The following is an 18,239-nucleotide window of genomic DNA, read 5'->3' as shown; positions in this document are numbered from 1 at the left end:
CGCGTTGAATAAAGTGAACATTTTATAATCTGGTGCACCCATCCTTTTTATTTTCATCTTCTTCAATAAACTGTCTGAAAATCATAGGTGACGCAAGTATTCACCATTGATTTTAATTTATTTTACTTCCCAATACAATGCGTTGAACAATGCTTCAACTCTTGCCGTGTAAAGCTTTGGTGACATGATGTCTCCCTGATGCACTCACTTACTGATCCTCATCTTGCGTGTACCTTCATGTAGTCTAATGATTTATACGGCATTCCTGTAAATGTTTATTAGAATATTAGTGTATGCTTCTTGCTCTTCCTAATGCATGTAAAACGGCTGAGGTTTAGACATAGTCTGATGTTTTTTTGTAATCTAAGAAACCTGAGCAGAGTGGCATATTAATTACTTCTTCAAATCACTTCTTGCACAAGCTGTATGTGGTCCATTGTGTTGTATATACTGCAAACCCCTGCTTGTTCTCTAGGCTGGACAAAGTCCAGGGTCTGTAGTAGCAGACTAGAGAGTATCTTCATAAAAATCTTGTAAATGATTTGACTGATTGGTCTGTGGTTCTTGAGATCTTCTTTGTCTCCTTTCTTATGGATGAGGATAACTATGGCATTGCTTCACTGTTCTGAAATGTTCTGTTCTTCGAGCAACATGTAGAGTTTTGCCAACATTTTCTCTACTTCTTTCTAAGCCTCTTTGAAAATGTCAGTTGTTACTCCATCTTCCCCTGGGGCCTTCCCATTCTTATTTGCCTTTGCTACTTCATTACCCATGGAGACTGTGATGGCATATACAATAGATTTGTTAAAAAAAAAGGTTGGACATCTTTTTAGATAGGAAAGGTATACAGGGATATACCAAATAAGTAAACATGGGAAAGATGTTGATCCAGGGAGTAATCTGATTGCCAATTCTTGGAGTCTGGAAGGAGTTTATTTTTCCCCTTATGAGATATCATTGGATGATGTGACTCTGTTTTTTTTTGTTTGCCTTCCTCTGAATCAATAAGTAGAGATATAGGATAAAGTATCTGTTGTCTAAATTTAGCATAGGTTGAACTGGATGGACGGAAGTATTTTTTCAACCTCATCTACTATGTAACTATGTAACTTCTGTACAGTAAATAAAAAATATTACTTGTAAGCACATTCAGGTGTCAGATAGGCCTGTAACCTTGCTTTTTCCCATCATCTCTTAGCTTACAGTACTTCCACTGCAGCAAAGGATTCTGGGAAATGAAATGCAAATGAGCACTGTGTCACCTTTTGCTTCATGTCCATTTTGACATGGACCCCTATAACCTTTTGCCTGCCATATTACACAGATTTTCATCACAGCAATGGATTAAATAAGTGCATATACAGGAAACCTTCTCACAGACAGCTGTTTCGACCTTTTGGGTCTAATCAGTGTGAGGCTGGTTATACTGGCTTTGCAATGTGAAACTGGAATACGCTGCTACCACACATTACATAATATGGGTTGCTGACTTGTCTGTGACGTGAATGTGCGCATTTCTACGTCTTCTACTTCTTCTGGAAAGATGCATAGCATATCTGGCTCAGTGAGTAAAGACACTGACTGGCACTGAGTTTGAAGCAATGGGGAACCTGGTTCAATTCCCGGTGTCGGCTCCTTGTGACCTTGGGCAAGTCACTTTATCTCTCTGTGCCTCAGGCACCAGAAACATAGATTGTAAGTGTAGCAGGGTCACCCCTGGCCACTTTTCTACTCAATGGGCTGGCAGTAAAGCCTGGTACTATCAGGTTGCCAGTAGTTGGTATGGGGTTTCCCCCCTCACCTTTGGTACTGCACTTGAGTGACAGCAGGTACATTCCGTTGTAGCTGGGACAACGGGGTGCCCGCCTTCTGGCTTAAGGGCAGGAACGCCCTAAAGTTAGTTGTTCCTTCCCATCTGAGGAAGGCAGGTCACACAATTGGGAGCCTGAGATTGGGGCCTTTCCATGCGCTCTTCCCTACGGGGAGAGTGTGGACTATACCTCTGCCTCTGCTAGGGAGGTGGGGAAGAGCTAGGACGGCTGTGGGTGCCCTTGGCCTGTAGTGACGGTCCAGGGACCATCTTCAGTGATAGCTGACCTGACAGACTGCTGAGTAACTGTTACTGCAGAGAGTAGTAATAAACCCGTTCCTGTTTTGCAATATACCTCCTGCCTGGTGCGTGACCTTACTGGGGGGGAGAGGTAATAAGTTCTACCGTGGGAGATCACCTTCAGTTCCTGGAGCCTACGGCAGATGGAGGCGCTGCACTGCTAAGGAGATATTTGGGGTATGAACCCCAGAAGCCTGTTCCTGTGTCCCCACTACCTGCGGATGACTCAGCCCCCCTGTTGCCAGCAGGTATATGCACCATACACCCTGTTATGGCCCCTATCTGCGATTGGGTGAGGGAAACACCATTACATAAGATCCACGGGGCAGGGACCTGTGCCTGCAAAATGTCTCTGTAAAGCGCTATATAAAACTAGCAGCGCTATACAAGAACATGCTATTATTATATCGGTGGTGGTTTCTTCTCACTCTTCATCTGCTTGATTATGTCATGTTATCTGTGTTCTTATACAATTTATCATAGAAGTCCTCAGTTCTCCTTATGACGTATTTTATTGTTCATCCATCGTCTTGTTTGAGTGCAATGATTTGCTTCTTCCCAACCATAAGTTGCTGCTTAATCTTTTTGAAACTTGTGTGACCTTTGATGGTCTTCTTCACCATATTGAAGTAAAATGTTCTTGCATCTTCAGTCATTCGCTTGCGGATCATCCTTGCGCAGCTCTGTATGTTCAATTGCTAGTCTTGCATTTTGGGATTGCATCATTTCATGTTGTTGCCTCACTAACTGCACTGTCTCCTCAGATATTTTTTCCCTTTATTTTGCTGGTGAATCCTCCAGTTTTTTCTGCGCTTTCAGCTACCATCTTTATACATTTTTCATAAGTGTGTGTGTATATATTATATATATCCGAAAATAGGCAATGAGCGCTAACCTAATTAGTGCAACGTGAATAGTGTGTGAGTGTGAGTGTGTATATATATATATATATATATATATAAGATAAAATCATATACTGTGATGTAGTGATATTCAAAGTGCTAGTGCAAATTCAATGATACAGTCAAAAACTATTTCTCCCAAAAAATTATATGGCAAAGTCATAATGAATCCAATAAAACAGGCAACTAAGGCCTCGGACATGGTCAAAAAGACCGTGCTGAGGCGCGTTGAGGGGAAACATTATCCCTATCAGTGCGGCTTTAGACGGCGCTTCCGCAGGCGTGCGGAATTTCAGCCGACAGACCAATTTTAGATTTCCCGCTGAGGGAAGCGCAGGGCCGGTCACGTGACTGCCAGAAGCCAATGGCAGTCCGTGACGTCGGCGCCGTGATGTGGCGCGCTGATTATATATATCTCGTATTGGTCCGAATATAGTACGGCCTCGCGCATGTTACGACACTAAAGTTCTGAAGGTGTTCTACATGAAAATAAAAAAAGGTGTTTGGTACGCATATAATACGGGTACAGTTTTCGGAAGGACATTTTTAGGAACAAAACATAGCACTATATTCGGGTCAATACGGGGTGTGTGGTGTGTGTGTATATATATACACACACACACATATATATAGATCAGCACAGGCCAAAGTATGAGCAAAGGAAAGGGTGTTTATTGATCCATAACACATGGTTACCCAACGTTTTGGTCCCCAAAGGGACCCCTGAAGAAGGTCCCTTTGGGGACCAAAACTTCGGTATATATATGCTGATGCTTCCATCATATATACGAGGTCTGAAGCGTCAAAGGACGCCGTGGAGTCATGGTGACGCAGAGCAGACGCTGACTGAGTCATGATATGGGAAGTTACAGAAGCTTCACGCAATCCCCCGGCATTTAATTTAAATGCCTTGGGAAAGAGCAAGGGGTCTCTGCAACTGCTGCGCCCCCCCCCCCAAAAAAAAATATTGCAGTCCTGGTATATACTTTTCATACAATAGGACTTTTACAGGGTGTCTTAGTTTATAAGACACAACCTCCCTCCCAGACATATTACATTTATACAATAGGATACAGCAAATTATATCACTTGTAAACACATTCACATGTCACAGACAGGTCTTCAGCCCTGCTTTTCACCATTATCTCCTAATATACAGTTCTTCCACTGCAGCAAGGGATTCTGGGAAATGACATGCAAATGAGCAGAAACTTCCCAACCAGGCAGCCATATTGCTGCACTTACAAACGAGTGTAGCAATATGGCGCTTAAACTGTTACTACTCTGGTTATGTCACCAAACACAGACTAGCCCCAATCGTGTTACACCCAAATACTTGGAAATGTCCTTTTAAACAACGGTGAAAATGCAAAACATGGCGATTTATTAATGATGCATATTGTAACGGAAAGAACTGGAAAATATATCAGTGAATAGGCAAAAAAATACTTCAAAGACTTGCTTCTGGGGTGATCCAAGATGGCGGCGCAGTCCTCAGTCCGGACAAACATTGACTCAAGCTCTGCCCTCCGTGCTTCCATGATGGCTTCGAAGCTGCCTCAACTCTGGCGGAAGTCGGGATGTCTCCATGCGCAGCTATTGGACCTCTTCCAAGATGGCGCCGGCGGCCTCAGAGCGGGCGGAAGTGCTGGCGTGACGCATTTTGCTTGCGCTTTGCTGTTCCAACATGGTGGCTCTGTGAGTGAATGAGCGAGTCGCCGTTAGAGCAGGAGAAAACCGGGGATTGTTCGCCGAAGCAATAAGGTCACCAGGAGGAGGACATATATAGGTGCAAATCTATCTGTTTCTATATCTTTCTCTTCCTAATATTAATTTACATATAGTTAAACACATTCCTTTTTTTCTATACATCTCTATGGCTGTATGATAGTATGTGTGTGTGTATATATATATATATATATATATATATATATTATATTTATATTTATATTTCTGTCAATGTCTATAGTAATATGTGGGACTGAGGCACTCAATACGATCCGTCAATGTTATGGCTGCACTGGTAATAACACAAGATGTGCGATAATAAAGCAATGTATGGCAGGCACACAATCTAAAAATATGTTGATTTATTGGGCCATCAAATAGTGTATACAGTCACCCTTAAATACCTCTAGTAAAACAAAACGGTATGAAGAGTATGGTATGTATATCTTTATATAGCGCCATCCAGGTACATAGTGCTTTTATACACATGACATAATATTATAACACAATGGTAATAAGCGCTTCAGACAAAACAGTAGGAAAGGGAGTCCCATGGTTCACAGTATCAAAGGCTGCAGAGAGGTTGAGTAGTATGAGAAGAGTGCAATCGCCTTTGTCTTTGACAGTGGAGTGAGCAGCACGGAAACTGGATTGTAGAGGATCTAGGATAGAATAGGTGGTGAGAAAATGGAGCAAATTAGCATACAAGGTGTTCAAGGAGTTTGTAGGCAAAATGCTCAAGGGAGACGGTGATAATTAGAGAAATAGGTAGGGTCAAGCTTGCTATTTTTGAGTAAAGGTATAACTGTTACATGCTTGAAGGAGGTGGGAAAGGTACCAGCATTGAGGGAGGAGATGAAAATGTATGTATAGGGATTGGAGTAGGAGCAAGAGGTTTGAAGGGATGGGAGAGAATGGGATCAAAAGGGCAAGTCTGCCTCTGTTACAGAGGAAAAATAGTCAATGAAGGCAAGAGGAGGGGTAGAATGTGAGCAGGATACAGAGGGGATGTCTTGTCGAATGGAATCCACGTTTGTCTTGAAATAGTCAGCAAAGTCCTGAGGAAGAAAGACAGATATACCTCCAAAGTATATATGTACTTTGTGGAACGTCAACCCAACACACTGGAATGTTAATGAGCCAAGAGGACACAAAGATCTTTGTATTCACAGCTGCTTTGAATCGCAACCACCCCAGTGTACATTTGCTTTGCCCCAAAGTCGGACAGCCAAAGGGTGTGAGCCGTTTGCTGCCGTTCACTGATGTTTGATGTTAAAGCTGTTCTATTTGAATCTGAAACTCACAAGCCCTTTATTCCTTGTACCCAATTTTCCAACTATCTGTCCATGAAATGTCTGTGAATTGATGGTATAATTCTATTTGAATGTAACCATGTATTGTTAACTCTGTGCCCAGGACATACTTGAAAATGAAAGGTAACTCTCAATGTATTACTTCCTGGTAAAACATTTTTATAAATAAATGAGATTATACAGCCTGCACGTCCGCTCGCGACCATGCGCATAGCTTCCCGCACTTCTGCAGCCCCAGCGACCTGTGAATATGGCTGCAGGAGATTGGAGAGGCGATCTGGGGGCGTGGCGGATGCATCACGAAGCTGGTTCGCCCTCATTGATTCAGCTCACGTGACGCTGACATCACGCGGCAGCGCTTGGAAAGACAAAAAATGTTGTCTCTTCAAATCACAGTCGCGCCAGTGCGCTCCGTCGTGCGCACACATGGGGCGGCCTCATAGACATTAGTCAATTTGAGGTTGTATAATCTCAGCCTTAGATTTGTGAGTATTGATTAGTGACAAAAAGTAGGTTTGTTTAGCCTAGGAGAGAGCAGAGCTGAAGCAGGATAGGATACATTTGTAGCGAAGGAAGTCAGGGAGTGTGAGATTTCCTCCAGAGGCGTTCAGATGAGCGAGTGCAGGAATGGAGCATGCGTGCATGGTGGTTTAGAAGGGCAAGAACGGCAGAGAAAAAGAGTATGACACACATTTACTTTTCAACCCCTGACCTTACACCTACAGACTAAAGTTTCTGAATGTCTTTCTGCTATATCACCCTGGATGGCCCTCCGCCGACTTAAACTTAACATGGCAAAAACAGAGCTCCTCATACTTCCTCCCAAACCTGGCCCTACTACCTCCTTCCACATTACTGTTGAAAGTTCCATCATTCGCCCAGTAGCACAAGCACGCTGCCTAGGGGTCACACTCGACTCCTCTCTCACAATCGCCCCTCACATTCAAATGGTAGCTAAAACCTGTCGTTTTTTTCCTCCGTAATATTACAAAAACACGCCCTTTCCTCTGTTGCTCGACTGCTAAAACGCTGACACAGGCCCTCATTCTCTTCCGTCTCGATTACTGTAACGTCCTTCCTGTCTCCCCTATAATCTATCCTAAACGCTGCTGCCAGAATCGCTCTACTCTTTCCCAAATCTGTCTCGGCGCCTCCCCTGCTGAAATCCCTCTCCTGGCTTCCTATCAAATACCATATCACACACTCGATTCTCCTCCTTTTAAAGCTTTACACTCTTCTGCCCCTCCTTACATCTCAGCCCTAATTTCTCACCATGCACCATCCTGACTCTTGCTCAAGGATGTCTTCTCTATACCCCTGTTATATCCAAAGCTCTCTCCCACCTTAAACCTTTCTCACTGACTGCCCCACACCTCTTGAATGCCCTTCCCCTCAATATCCGAGAAGCACCCTCTCTATCCACCTTTAAGACCCACCTTAATACATATCTGCTTAACGAAGCATATGAGTAGCTCCATGGCTGATAATTTGCACCTCATACATAAACATTGGCCCCTTGCAGACGCACTTACCAGAATGCCCTCCTACTCTGTCTGGTTGTTCATCCTACCAACCAATTAGATTGTAAGCTCTTCGGAGCAGGGACTCCTTTTCCTAAATGTTACTTTTATGTCTGAAGCAGTCACTCTGTAATAGAGGTAGGAGCGCAAAGTTGAATAAAGAACCGGTAGATTAATAGAGCGCAGGTCTCTGCAGAAATGGTTAGATGGAGGTGGAGAAGTGAGCGAGAGAAACCGGGATGAGATGATGTTCAGAGAGAGGAAAGGGTAAAATGCAGAAAAGTGTGACGTTTTTGTGAAAACCATGTCCAGGTAGTGGCCGTCCTTGTAGGTTCTGGCTGCAGTTCATTGGTGGTGTACAAAAGAAGAGGTTAGAGAAAGCGGGAATCCCAAGGGAGAGTGGGGTCATCAATATGGCAGTGGAAGTCCCTAAGGAGAGTATCAGGAGAGTCAGAGGAGAGAAAGAAGGCAAGCCAGGATTCAAAGTGAGAAAGAAAGGCAGAAGGGGAATGAGTAGAGGTTGTTGGGCGATAGATGACTGCTACATGGAGAGGGAAAAAAGCTGGACAGTGTGAGCCTCAAAGGAGAGGAAGGAATAGGAAGGGTTCGGTAACGACAGATAGAGAGGAGGAGCCGGACGCCTCCACCCCTGCCATCAGGGTGCAGAGTGTGGGAGAAAGGCCACCATAAGAGAGGGCAGCTTCCTGTGCACAGTCAGATTGAGTGAGCCAAGTCTGTTATAGCAAATAGGAGCAAAGACCGAGAAAAATAAGTCATGTACAGAGAGGAACTTGTAAGAAAGGGAACGTGCATTCCAAAGGGCACATGGGACAGAGAGAGAGGAGGGAGGCTGACGGGGGATAGGTATGAGGTTAGAGGGGTTTACACCATGAGGAGGTAAAAGTGTATGTGGGAGGCGAGGACTAGAGCATGTAGAAATGAGACAGGGGCCATGATTGGGAGAGAGATCCCCAAAAGCGAGGAGGAGAAGCCTGGAAAGAAAGCGGATGTGCGAGAAGGATTTGTAGTGGTGGATTCTAATGCAAGGGTATTGCTATGTAGTGTCAGAGGGCGCAGATAGGAAAGGAGTTCATGTGAACTCAGGAGTGGAGAAGGAAGGAAAGAAGGAGATGTACAGTATGAATGGAGTCAGAGACCAGGAGGATGGTGGAAAGAAAGTTGTATTTTGAAAAGAAGTGAGGGTAGAGCAAATATAAATAGTAGAGGAGGCAGTGGTAGTGGTGCAAGTTCAATGGTGGGTACTGGGCACTGAAAATGGGTATGGTAATGAGATTGTTACAAGAATGCGTGTTGTGACCGACTAAAGGAATACGGAGGGACGGAGAGAAAGCACAAAGAAAAAATGAGACCAATGGGAGAACAACGCCAGTATAGAGAGGTTCAAGCCTAAATCATACAAGTATAATATCCAATATGTACAAGAATGGTGGAACTTATATGCAGGATATTGGCATATATATAATGTTTGGCAGCAGGCAAGAAATCAGATTCTAGCACTGTCACGCTGCCAAGAAGAGCAGGGGTGTGTAAACTGGGGGACGGGCGTGAGATTTTTTGGGGGGAGGGGGCCCCGCGTTCTTCCCCACACCATTTAAATTAAATGCCGGGGGAGCATGCGAGGCTTCTGTTACTCCCTCTTACCTGCTCTCCGGCGACGCGTCACCATGACAACACAGTGTCAAATGGCAACGTAATGCGACGTCACATGACCCGCCCATGCCAGAGAGCGGGTAAGGAAGGGGGGGGGCCGTCAGCTGTTGGGGGGAGCAGGCAGGGGGCACAAACAGAAAAGTTTGTGCACCCCTGAAATGGAAGACGATAACTGTGCGTGCGTGCGTGCGTGCGTGCGTGTGTGTGTGTGTGTGTGTGTGTGTGTGTTGTATAGTAAATGTGTTACTACTGCTGTGTTTCAGTCATGGCGAGCAGCAGTGGTGCACAGAGTGTGGCCTCGCAGTTCTTCACGCAGGAGGATGGGACGGCCGACATGTCTACCTCCGAAAGGGTAATAAGGCACTCTGGAGCTGGGCTACTGCAATGTTACAGGGGCAATTAGGCACACGTGGTGGGTTACTGCATTATAACAGAAGCTGGGTTACTGCAGTATTACAGGAGCAATAAGGCACTCAGGAGCTGGGTTACTGCTGTGTTACAGGGGCAATAAGGCACTCAGGTGCTGGGTTACTGCTGTGTTACAGGGGCAATAAGACACACAGAAGATGGGCTACCACAGTGTTACAGGAGCAATAAGGCACTCAGGAGCTGGGTTACCAGTGTTTCAGGGGCAATAAGGCACACAGAACTGGGTTACTGCAGTGTTAGAGGGGCAATAAAGCACTCAGGAGCTGGGTTACCACAGTGTTACAGGGGCAATAAGGCACTCAACTCGTGAGCAGATTATCATGGATAATACTTTAACCACTATATTACTTGTGTTTAAGGTGGTGGAATTATTAAATATGGCTGCCCTCGCTACGAATGATTCCAAAATTACCATGCTTAAACAGGTGAGTCTTTCCCCTAAGCTTGCAAGTGATACAGTCTGTCCTTCCTATCCACATGGTGACAGACAGAGGGGACCTTCTGGGAGTTTGACACGCCACCCCCTCTTCCCCCAGGGTGACTCAGGCAGAGGGGACCTGGGAGTCAGCCAGCCTCCCTCACCCCCCCCCCCCCCGCCCGCCCGCCCGCCCGACCTATAGTGACAAGCAGAGGGAAGCTAATATATATCTATATTTGTTTTATAGGTTCAAGAACTCATTATAAACAAGGAACCAACCCTATTGGATAACTTTCTTGATGTAAGTAAATTGGAGGCCAGGGGTGGCAGAGCCTGGCACTTTTAGTGCTGGAGGGAGGCTGAAGAGGAAGAAAGCCTGGCACCTTTAGGGCTTGATGCATGGAGGGGAGGCAAGACAGCCTGGTGGCGGGAGAAGGGTGGAGCCTGGTGGCGGGAGACGGGTGGAGCCTGGCGGCGGGAGAAGGGTGGCGGCGGGAGAAGGGTGGAGCCTGGCGGCGGGCGAAGGGTGGAGCCTGGCGGCGGGCGAAGGGTGGAGCCTGGCGGCGGGCAAAGGGTGGAGCCTGGCGGCGGGCGAAGGGTGGAGCCTGGCGGCGGGCGAGGGATGGAGCCTGGCGGCGGGCGAGGGGTGGAGCCTGGCGGCGGGCGGGGGGTGGAGCCTTGCACCTCTAGGGCTGGGGAGGGTTCTGTGGCGCAGTGTGTAGTTCTATACATTCTCTCTCTGTATATAGGAAATTATAGCTTTCCAAGCGGATAAATCTGTAGAGGTTCGGAAATTTGTGGTGAACTTTATAGAGGAGGCGTGGTAAGTAATCGTGTCCCCTCTTATAGAAGTTTGGCCTCCCTGACCCTTTTAGCTTATAAATATGCAAGGGATTCCCCCTCTCATCCCACAAGAGCTTGTGTTCCCTCTGACCCAATTATTCCATAAATCTGTAAGCTATTCCCCCTCTTATTCGATAAGAGCTCAGCCTCCCTGACCCTATTATCTTATAAATGTGCAATTGATTGTCTCTTATCCCATAAGAGCTCAGCCTCCTTGACCCTATATTTCTACAAACTTCTTAACAGGTGATTCTCCCCATTTTGTTTTTGAGCTAATGGAACATTCGAGGAGGTGGGGTTACTTCTGTGTGTGCCTGACAGCACATTGACCCCGGCATTTAGAGGAGATGGTGCATGATGTTGTGAGAGCCTAGATTGCTTAACCTCTCTTCCCAGCTTGCAACTCAACCCTCGCTCTTTATCCTCCCAGTAAATTGGATAATGAACTTCTGATGAAGTTAATCGCCAACCTGAATATGTTCTTGAAAGACGAGAACGTCAACGTGGTCAAGAAGTCCATTCTCACCATGACCCAGCTGTACAAGGTGGTCCTGCAGGTGAGACACCTCACTCAATTCTATCTCCCCCTTCCAAGGTTCCTTTCCTAGGCTTCCTGCCTCCTCACTGTGACTCCTCCCCTGAGGATCCTCTAGCTCCACCTCATCTAAGGCGCCATCCCTAAGCACCCTAGACTTCTCCCACTATGATCCTGATTCCTTCCCCTCTTCTCTAACTCTTCCCCTGAATAGCCTGACTAATTCCTTTATACTCAGGCCACTCCCCAAGGATCCCCTGACTCCTCCCTCTGACCCTGAGCATCCCCTGGACCCTTTCTCTCCTCTTCCCACTTCCCGCCCCCCCCATTTCTTTCCAATCTCTGTCCCACCAACCCTGTTCCTCTTTCCCTCTCTTCCCTCACCCCTTCTCTCTTTCCCTCTCTTCCCTCACCCCTTCTCTCTTTCCCTCTCTTCCCTCACCCATCTCCCTTTCCCTCTCTCCCCCCTTCTCTCTTTCCTCCTCCTTTTCTCTTTCTCTCTTTCCTCCCCCCATCCCTTCTCTCTTACCCTCTCTTCCCTCACCCCTTCTCCCTTTCCCTCTCATCTCTCTTTCCTCCTCATTTTCTCCTCTCTCTTTCCTCTTCCTTTTCTCCTTCTCTCTTTCCCTCTTTCCTCCCCCTTTCTCTCTTTCCCTCTCTTTCCTCCTCCCTTCTCTCTCAGCCACTCTCCTCCTCCCCCACAGTGGGTGGTACGCTCCCGAAGCCCCTCGGAGCGTCTAGAGTCCTGCTGGGAGCTGGTGACAGAGATGTCCAGTGATATCCTCCTGCTCCTGGAATCAGATAATGACGGGATCCGCACTCATGCCGTTAAGTTTGTGGAGAGTCTGATGGTCACTCTGTCCCCTCGCACCCCAGACTCTGAGGTCCCCAAGAGACAGGAGGGGGACATCAGTCTGGAGCAGATTCCCCGGGACCACCCCTACCTCAAATACAGTGAGTACTCTTTTCCTTCCCCCCGGATTGCTCGCTTTCTCTCTCGCCCCCCCCCCCCCCCATCCCCCGGCTCGCTCGCTGCCCTCCTCTCCCGGCTCGCTCGCTTCCCTCCTCCCCAGCTCGCTCGCTTCCCTCCTCCCCAGCTCGCTTCCTTATTCTCGCCCTTCCTCGCACCCTCTCCTCGTTTCTGCAGACTTTCTCCGTGATGAGGGGAAGCTGGCTCTAAACGAGCTGCTTAAGTTCATGGCACACCCGGCTATCTCCAGCATCAATCTCACGGCTGCCCTTGGCTCCCTGGCCTCCATCGCTCGCCAGCGTCCCATGTTCATGGCTGAGGTTATTCAGGCCTATGAGACCCTACATGGTGAGTATACCACCTCACAGACAGCACTGGCCCCATCCCGGAATTTACCCAGACTGCATCACCCCAATCTCAGAATCCCTTGCTTAACTGTTCCTCCCTAATACTATAATACAAGGTCTTACCTTGTTGCCACTCCGGGTGCCTTATTGCTCACTTGTACCCCACACCCCGAGTGCCTTACTACCCCATTCTAACACTGAAGTGCCCCATCTCTTACCTTATTGCCTCCCCTTAGTGCTTTATTACCCCTTGATAATACCTAAATAACCGTTTCTGAGTGCCCTTTTACTCCAGAGTGCCTCGTCGATTCTGATCTTTTATTTCACTACTTCCTAGTATCTCCCCCCCAACCACCTTCATACCCCTTCTCAAGTCTTATTACCTGCCCTTGCCTCCATGTTGCCTCCCCGCAGCCAACCTGCCCCCTACTCTGGCCAAGTCCCAGGTCAGCAGCGTCCGCAAGAACCTGAAGCTACAGCTGCTGAGTGTGCTGCGGCACCCGTCGTCCTGCGAGTATCAGGGGCAGATCAGCACCCTGCTGCTGGACCTGGGCACGGGGCAGGCTGAGATCGCCCGCCATTTGCCCACTGCCAAGGACCGTGGCAAGCGAGCGAGAGAGGGGGGAGAGCCAGGGCAGAAGAAGAGCCGGACTGGTATGTGAAGGGCGGTGAGAGAGCAGGGGGAGGGGGTGGGATGAGGGTGGGGGGTAAGGAAGCAGGGGGAGCAGTGGGGGGGGGGGGGGGAATCGGAACAGTAGAAGAGTGTGGAAGGAGCAAGAATATCCGAAGCATTCAGGGTGTAGTGACAGCTGTGTTAGAGGTGTAGTGGTGTAGCTCCCGCTGAGATGTAGTTAGTGGAGTAGCAGAGTGTGTACTGCTCCTGCAGAGACCCCCATGGCTGAGGATGACGATGAGAAGGATGTAGACGCGATGCAGCATCCTCCAGCGCAGCCCCAAACCCCCAGTGTCCAGTCAGCGACTGACATTACCGCAGAGTTCCTGCACCCGCTACTAACACCAGAGAGCGTCGCTAACCTGGTATGTGTTATATACAGGTACTCATCAGTACGGTGTACTTCCTGGACTCATTGCTGTATGTTATAAGAGGTATTTGTGTTATATACAGGTACTCATCAGTATGGTGTACCTGCCGGACTCCATGCCTGCCTCCTTCCAGTCCACGTACACCCCAGTGGAATCTGCGGGCACTGATGCTCAGATCAAACACCTTGCCCGTCTCATGGCCACGCAGATGACGGCTGGCGGAATCGGACCAGGTACGGTGGGGGAGGGGGAGCAGTTAACAAGGGGGTGAAAGTGTATAGTGAGGGGTAAGGAGGGATGGCGACGAGGAAGTACTAGAGTACTGGGTGTGTCTTAGCAGTATTAGAGTGAAAACATGGGTATTTTTGAGAGTTAATGTGTTACAGAGAGCTGTATTGGAGCGCTGAGCATTACAGAGAGCAGTATTGGAGCGCTGAGCATTACAGAGAGCAGTATTGGAGCGCTGGGCATTACAGAGAGCTGTATTGGAGCGCTGGGTAGTACAGAGAGCTGTATTGGAGCGCTGGGTATTACAGAGAGCAGTATTGGAGCGCTGGGCATTACAGAGAGCTGTATTGGAGCGCTGGGCATTACAGAGAGCAGTATTGGAGCGCTGGGCATTACAGGGAGTAGTATTGGAGCGCTGGGCATTACAGAGAGCAGTATTGGAGCGCTGGGCATTACAGAGAGCTGTATTGGAGCGCTGGGCATTACAGAGAGCAGTATTGGAGCGCTGAGCATTACAGAGAGCTGTATTGGAGCGCTGAGCATTACAGAGAGCTGTATTGGAGCGCTGGGCATTACAGAGAGCAGTATTGGAGCGCTGAGCATTACAGAGAGCTGTATTGGAGCGCTGGGTATTACAGAGAGCTGTATTGGAGCGCTGGGCATTACAGAGAGCAGTATTTGAGCGCTGGGCATTAGAGCGAGAGCAGTATTGGAGCGCTGGGCATTACAGAGAGCAGTATTGGAGCGCTGGGCATTACAGAGAGCAGTATTGGAGCGCTGAGCATTACAGAGAGCAGTATTGGAGCGCTGAGCATTACAGAGAGCTGTATTGGAGCGCTGGGCATTACAGAGAGCAGTATTGGAGCGCTGAGCATTACAGAGAGCTGTATTGGAGCGCTGGGCATTACAGAGAGCAGTATTGGAGCGCTGAGCATTACAGAGAGCTGTATTGGAGCGCTGGGCATTACAGAGAGCAGTATTGGAGCGCTGAGCATTACAGAGAGCTGTATTGGAGCGCTGAGCATTACAGAGAGCTGTATTGGAGCGCTGGGTATTACAGAGAGCTGTATTGGAGCGCTGGGCATTACAGAGAGCAGTATTTGAGCGCTGGGCATTAGAGCGAGAGCAGTATTGGAGCGCTGGGCATTACAGAGAGCAGTATTGGAGCGCTGGGCATTAGAGCGAGAGCAGTATTGGAGCGCTGGGCATTACAGAGAGCAGTATTGGAGCGCTGGGCATTAGAGCGAGAGCAGTATTGGAGCGCTGGGCATTACAGAGAGCTGTATTGGAGCGCTGGGCATTACAGAGAGCTGTATTGGAGCGCTGGGTATTACAGAGAGCAGTATTGGAGCGCTGGGCATTACAGAGAGCAGTATTGGAGCGCTAGGCATTACAGAGAGCAGTATTGGAGCGCTGGGCATTACAGAGAGCAGTATTGGAGCGCTAGGCATTACAGAGAGCTGTATTGGAGCGCTGGGCATTACAGAGAGCTGTATTGGAGCGCTGGGTATTACAGAGAGCAGTATTGGAGCGCTGGGCATTACAGAGAGCAGTATTGGAGCGCTAGGCATTACAGAGAGCTGTATTGGAGCGCTGGGTATTACAGAGAGCAGTATTGGAGCGCTGGGCATTACAGAGAGCAGTATTGGAGCGCTGGGCATTACAGAGAGCTGTATTGGAGCGCTGGGCATTACAGAGAGCAGTATTGGAGCGCTGGGCATTACAGAGAGCAGTATTGGAGCGCTGGGCATTACAGGGAGTAGTATTGGAGCGCTGAGCATTACAGAGAGCAGTATTGGAGCGCTGGGCATTACAGAGAGCAGTATTTGAGCGCTGGGCATTACAGAGAGCTGTATTGGAGCGCTGAGCATTACAGAGAGCTGTATTGGAGCGCTGGGTATTACAGAGAGCAGTATTGGAGCGCTGAGCATTACAGAGAGCTGTATTGGAGCGCTGGGTATTACAGAGAGCAGTATTGGAGCGCTGGGCATTACAGAGAGCAGTATTGGAGCGCTGGGTATTACAGAGAGCAGTATTGGAGCGCTGGGCATTACAGAGAGCTGTATTGGAGCGCTGGGCATTACAGAGAGCAGTATTTGAGCGCTGGGCATTACAGAGAGCTGTATTGGAGCGCTGAGCATTACAGAGAGCAGTATTGGAGCGCTGGGTATTACAGAGAGCAGTATTGGAGCGCTGGGCATTACAGAGAGCAGTATTGGAGCGCTGGGCATTACAGAGAGCAGTATTGGAGCGCTGGGCATTACAGAGAGCAGTATTGGAGCGCTGGGCATTACAGAGAGCAGTATTGGAGCGCTGGGCATTACAGAGAGCTGTATTGGAGCGCTGGGCATTACAGAGAGCTGTATTGGAGCGCTGAGCATTACAGAGAGCAGTATTGGAGCGCTGGGCATTACAGAGAGCAGTATTGGAGCGCTGGGCATTACAGAGAGCAGTATTGGAGCGCTGGGCATTACAGAGAGCAGTATTGGAGCGCTGGGCATTACAGAGAGCTGTATTGGAGCGCTGGGCATTACAGAGAGCTGTATTGGAGCGCTGAGCATTACAGAGAGCAGTATTGGAGCGCTGGGCATTACAGGGAGTAGTATTGGAGCGCTGGGCATTACAGAGAGCAGTATTGGAGCGCTGGGCATTACAGAGAGCAGTATTGGAGCGCTGGGCATTACAGGGAGTAGTATTGGAGCGCTGGGTATTACAGAGAGCAGTATTGGAGCGCTGAGCATTACAGAGAGCTGTATTGGAGCGCTGGGCATTACAGAGAGCAGTATTGGAGCGCTGGGCATTACAGGGAGTAGTATTGGAGCGCTGGGCATTACAGAGAGCTGTATTGGAGCGCTGGGCATTACAGAGAGCAGTATTGGAGCGCTGGGCATTAGAGCGAGAGCAGTACTGGAGCACTGGCCCTAACAGAGTATTTCATCCCCTTCGCTTTCCAGGCGTGGAGCAGTTGAAAGACGCCCCCCCAGAGACCGCGGAGGAGAAGTGTGTGAAGCCCGAGGGGCTGTTAATAAAGCGCCGGATCTCTTCGCTCTCACATGGACAGGCCATCTCAGTGGTGGGGTCTCAGAGCGTTGAAGAGGAGGAAGAGGAAGATGCCCCCCTTGCCAAACGCAGGCCGGAGCCCATACTCCCGGGTACTCAGCTCAGGTGAGAGAGACTGCCTTCTGTGGATACCCCAGAGAAAATACCCTGATTATACCACCTGTAATTCCCCGGTTATACTCCAGTTAATATCCCTCTCTCCATCACCAGGACTGTCGGGATTGGGGGGCGTAAGAAGATTTTCCGCCTGCGAGATGTGTCGGAGCCGCTGAGTGATGCTCATATCAAGCTACTCAAACTGGGGGCTGTGCGGAGGATACTACAGGCGGAACGGAGCGTAGGGGGCAGTGGAGCCGCACAGGTATTAAACGTGTGTGTGTGTGTCTACACACACACACACACACACACGTATAGTGACACCACTAAAAATTAAGTCATGCAAACAGCAGAGTACTGAAATACAAGAAAAGATTGAGAACAGGCACACAATCAAAGATTGTTTTGTAATACACCTTATATATATATATCTACACATACACACGTGTGTGTGTGTGTGTGTTTGTGTGTGTACACACGCAAATAAATGGTTGTCCGCAGCACTTCTCTTAAAAAAAATAACTAGTTTCTTTATTCAATCTTTCAGAGCATACAGTAAAATTAAAAGTGGGCTAGGTTTCGGACGACCCAGGTCCTTGTCAAGCGTCTACTCCAGTCTTCACTTAGACTGGTATTCATAGTCTCTAGGGAGCATCTAAACCAAACAATAATTACAACTTCCTTATTACGGAAACTCAGTATGGACAAAAAGGGTCAAAGTGCAGTGTGCAAAACTATGGAAGCTCACAAGGTACCTCTATTCCTATTGCCAGAACAGTCTGTAGAGTATAACATGGTAGCAGACCTGTGTTTGTACAGAAGCTCTCGCGGTTCATTTCTAACTAGGGCAATAACTAACAGGATACAATATTCCATACATTGTCTGAAGTAGATTTTTATTTGGTATTATTACATTTGTATCAGTGAGGAGAACTGCTCTAATAATGCATTAAAAACGATGACGGTAGCAGAAAAAAAAAAATATAAATCAAAAGTATGAGCAATACATCCAATGCAGAATAACC

The 18,239-nt window shown here is 48.1% G+C and overlaps 1 protein-coding gene across 2 annotated transcripts in view; it reads left to right on the top strand.

The window, feature by feature from the left end:
• The first annotated feature begins 4,649 nt into the window (after positions 1 to 4,649).
• Positions 4,650 to 18,239, top strand: part of SYMPK (symplekin scaffold protein) — a 30,943-nt gene continuing 17,353 nt past the window's right edge. For both annotated transcript variants that reach the window (XM_075608766.1, XM_075608767.1), the window contains exons 1-13: positions 4,650 to 4,801; positions 9,508 to 9,596; positions 10,033 to 10,098; positions 10,339 to 10,392; positions 10,841 to 10,914; positions 11,365 to 11,491; positions 12,174 to 12,423; positions 12,617 to 12,787; positions 13,201 to 13,440; positions 13,673 to 13,824; positions 13,913 to 14,063; positions 17,013 to 17,223; positions 17,329 to 17,479. In XM_075608766.1, the coding sequence (XP_075464881.1) occupies positions 9,510 to 9,596; positions 10,033 to 10,098; positions 10,339 to 10,392; positions 10,841 to 10,914; positions 11,365 to 11,491; positions 12,174 to 12,423; positions 12,617 to 12,787; positions 13,201 to 13,440; positions 13,673 to 13,824; positions 13,913 to 14,063; positions 17,013 to 17,223; positions 17,329 to 17,479 (1,734 nt within the window). In that variant the 5' untranslated portion in view covers positions 4,650 to 4,801; positions 9,508 to 9,509. The remainder of the gene's footprint in view (positions 4,802 to 9,507; positions 9,597 to 10,032; positions 10,099 to 10,338; positions 10,393 to 10,840; positions 10,915 to 11,364; positions 11,492 to 12,173; positions 12,424 to 12,616; positions 12,788 to 13,200; positions 13,441 to 13,672; positions 13,825 to 13,912; positions 14,064 to 17,012; positions 17,224 to 17,328; positions 17,480 to 18,239) is intronic.

Source organism: Ascaphus truei, chromosome 7 (genome assembly GCF_040206685.1).
Source record: "Ascaphus truei isolate aAscTru1 chromosome 7, aAscTru1.hap1, whole genome shotgun sequence".
In the NCBI taxonomy this organism is placed as follows: Eukaryota; Metazoa; Chordata; class Amphibia; order Anura; family Ascaphidae; genus Ascaphus; species Ascaphus truei.
This window is presented reverse-complemented; position numbering and strand designations above follow the sequence as displayed.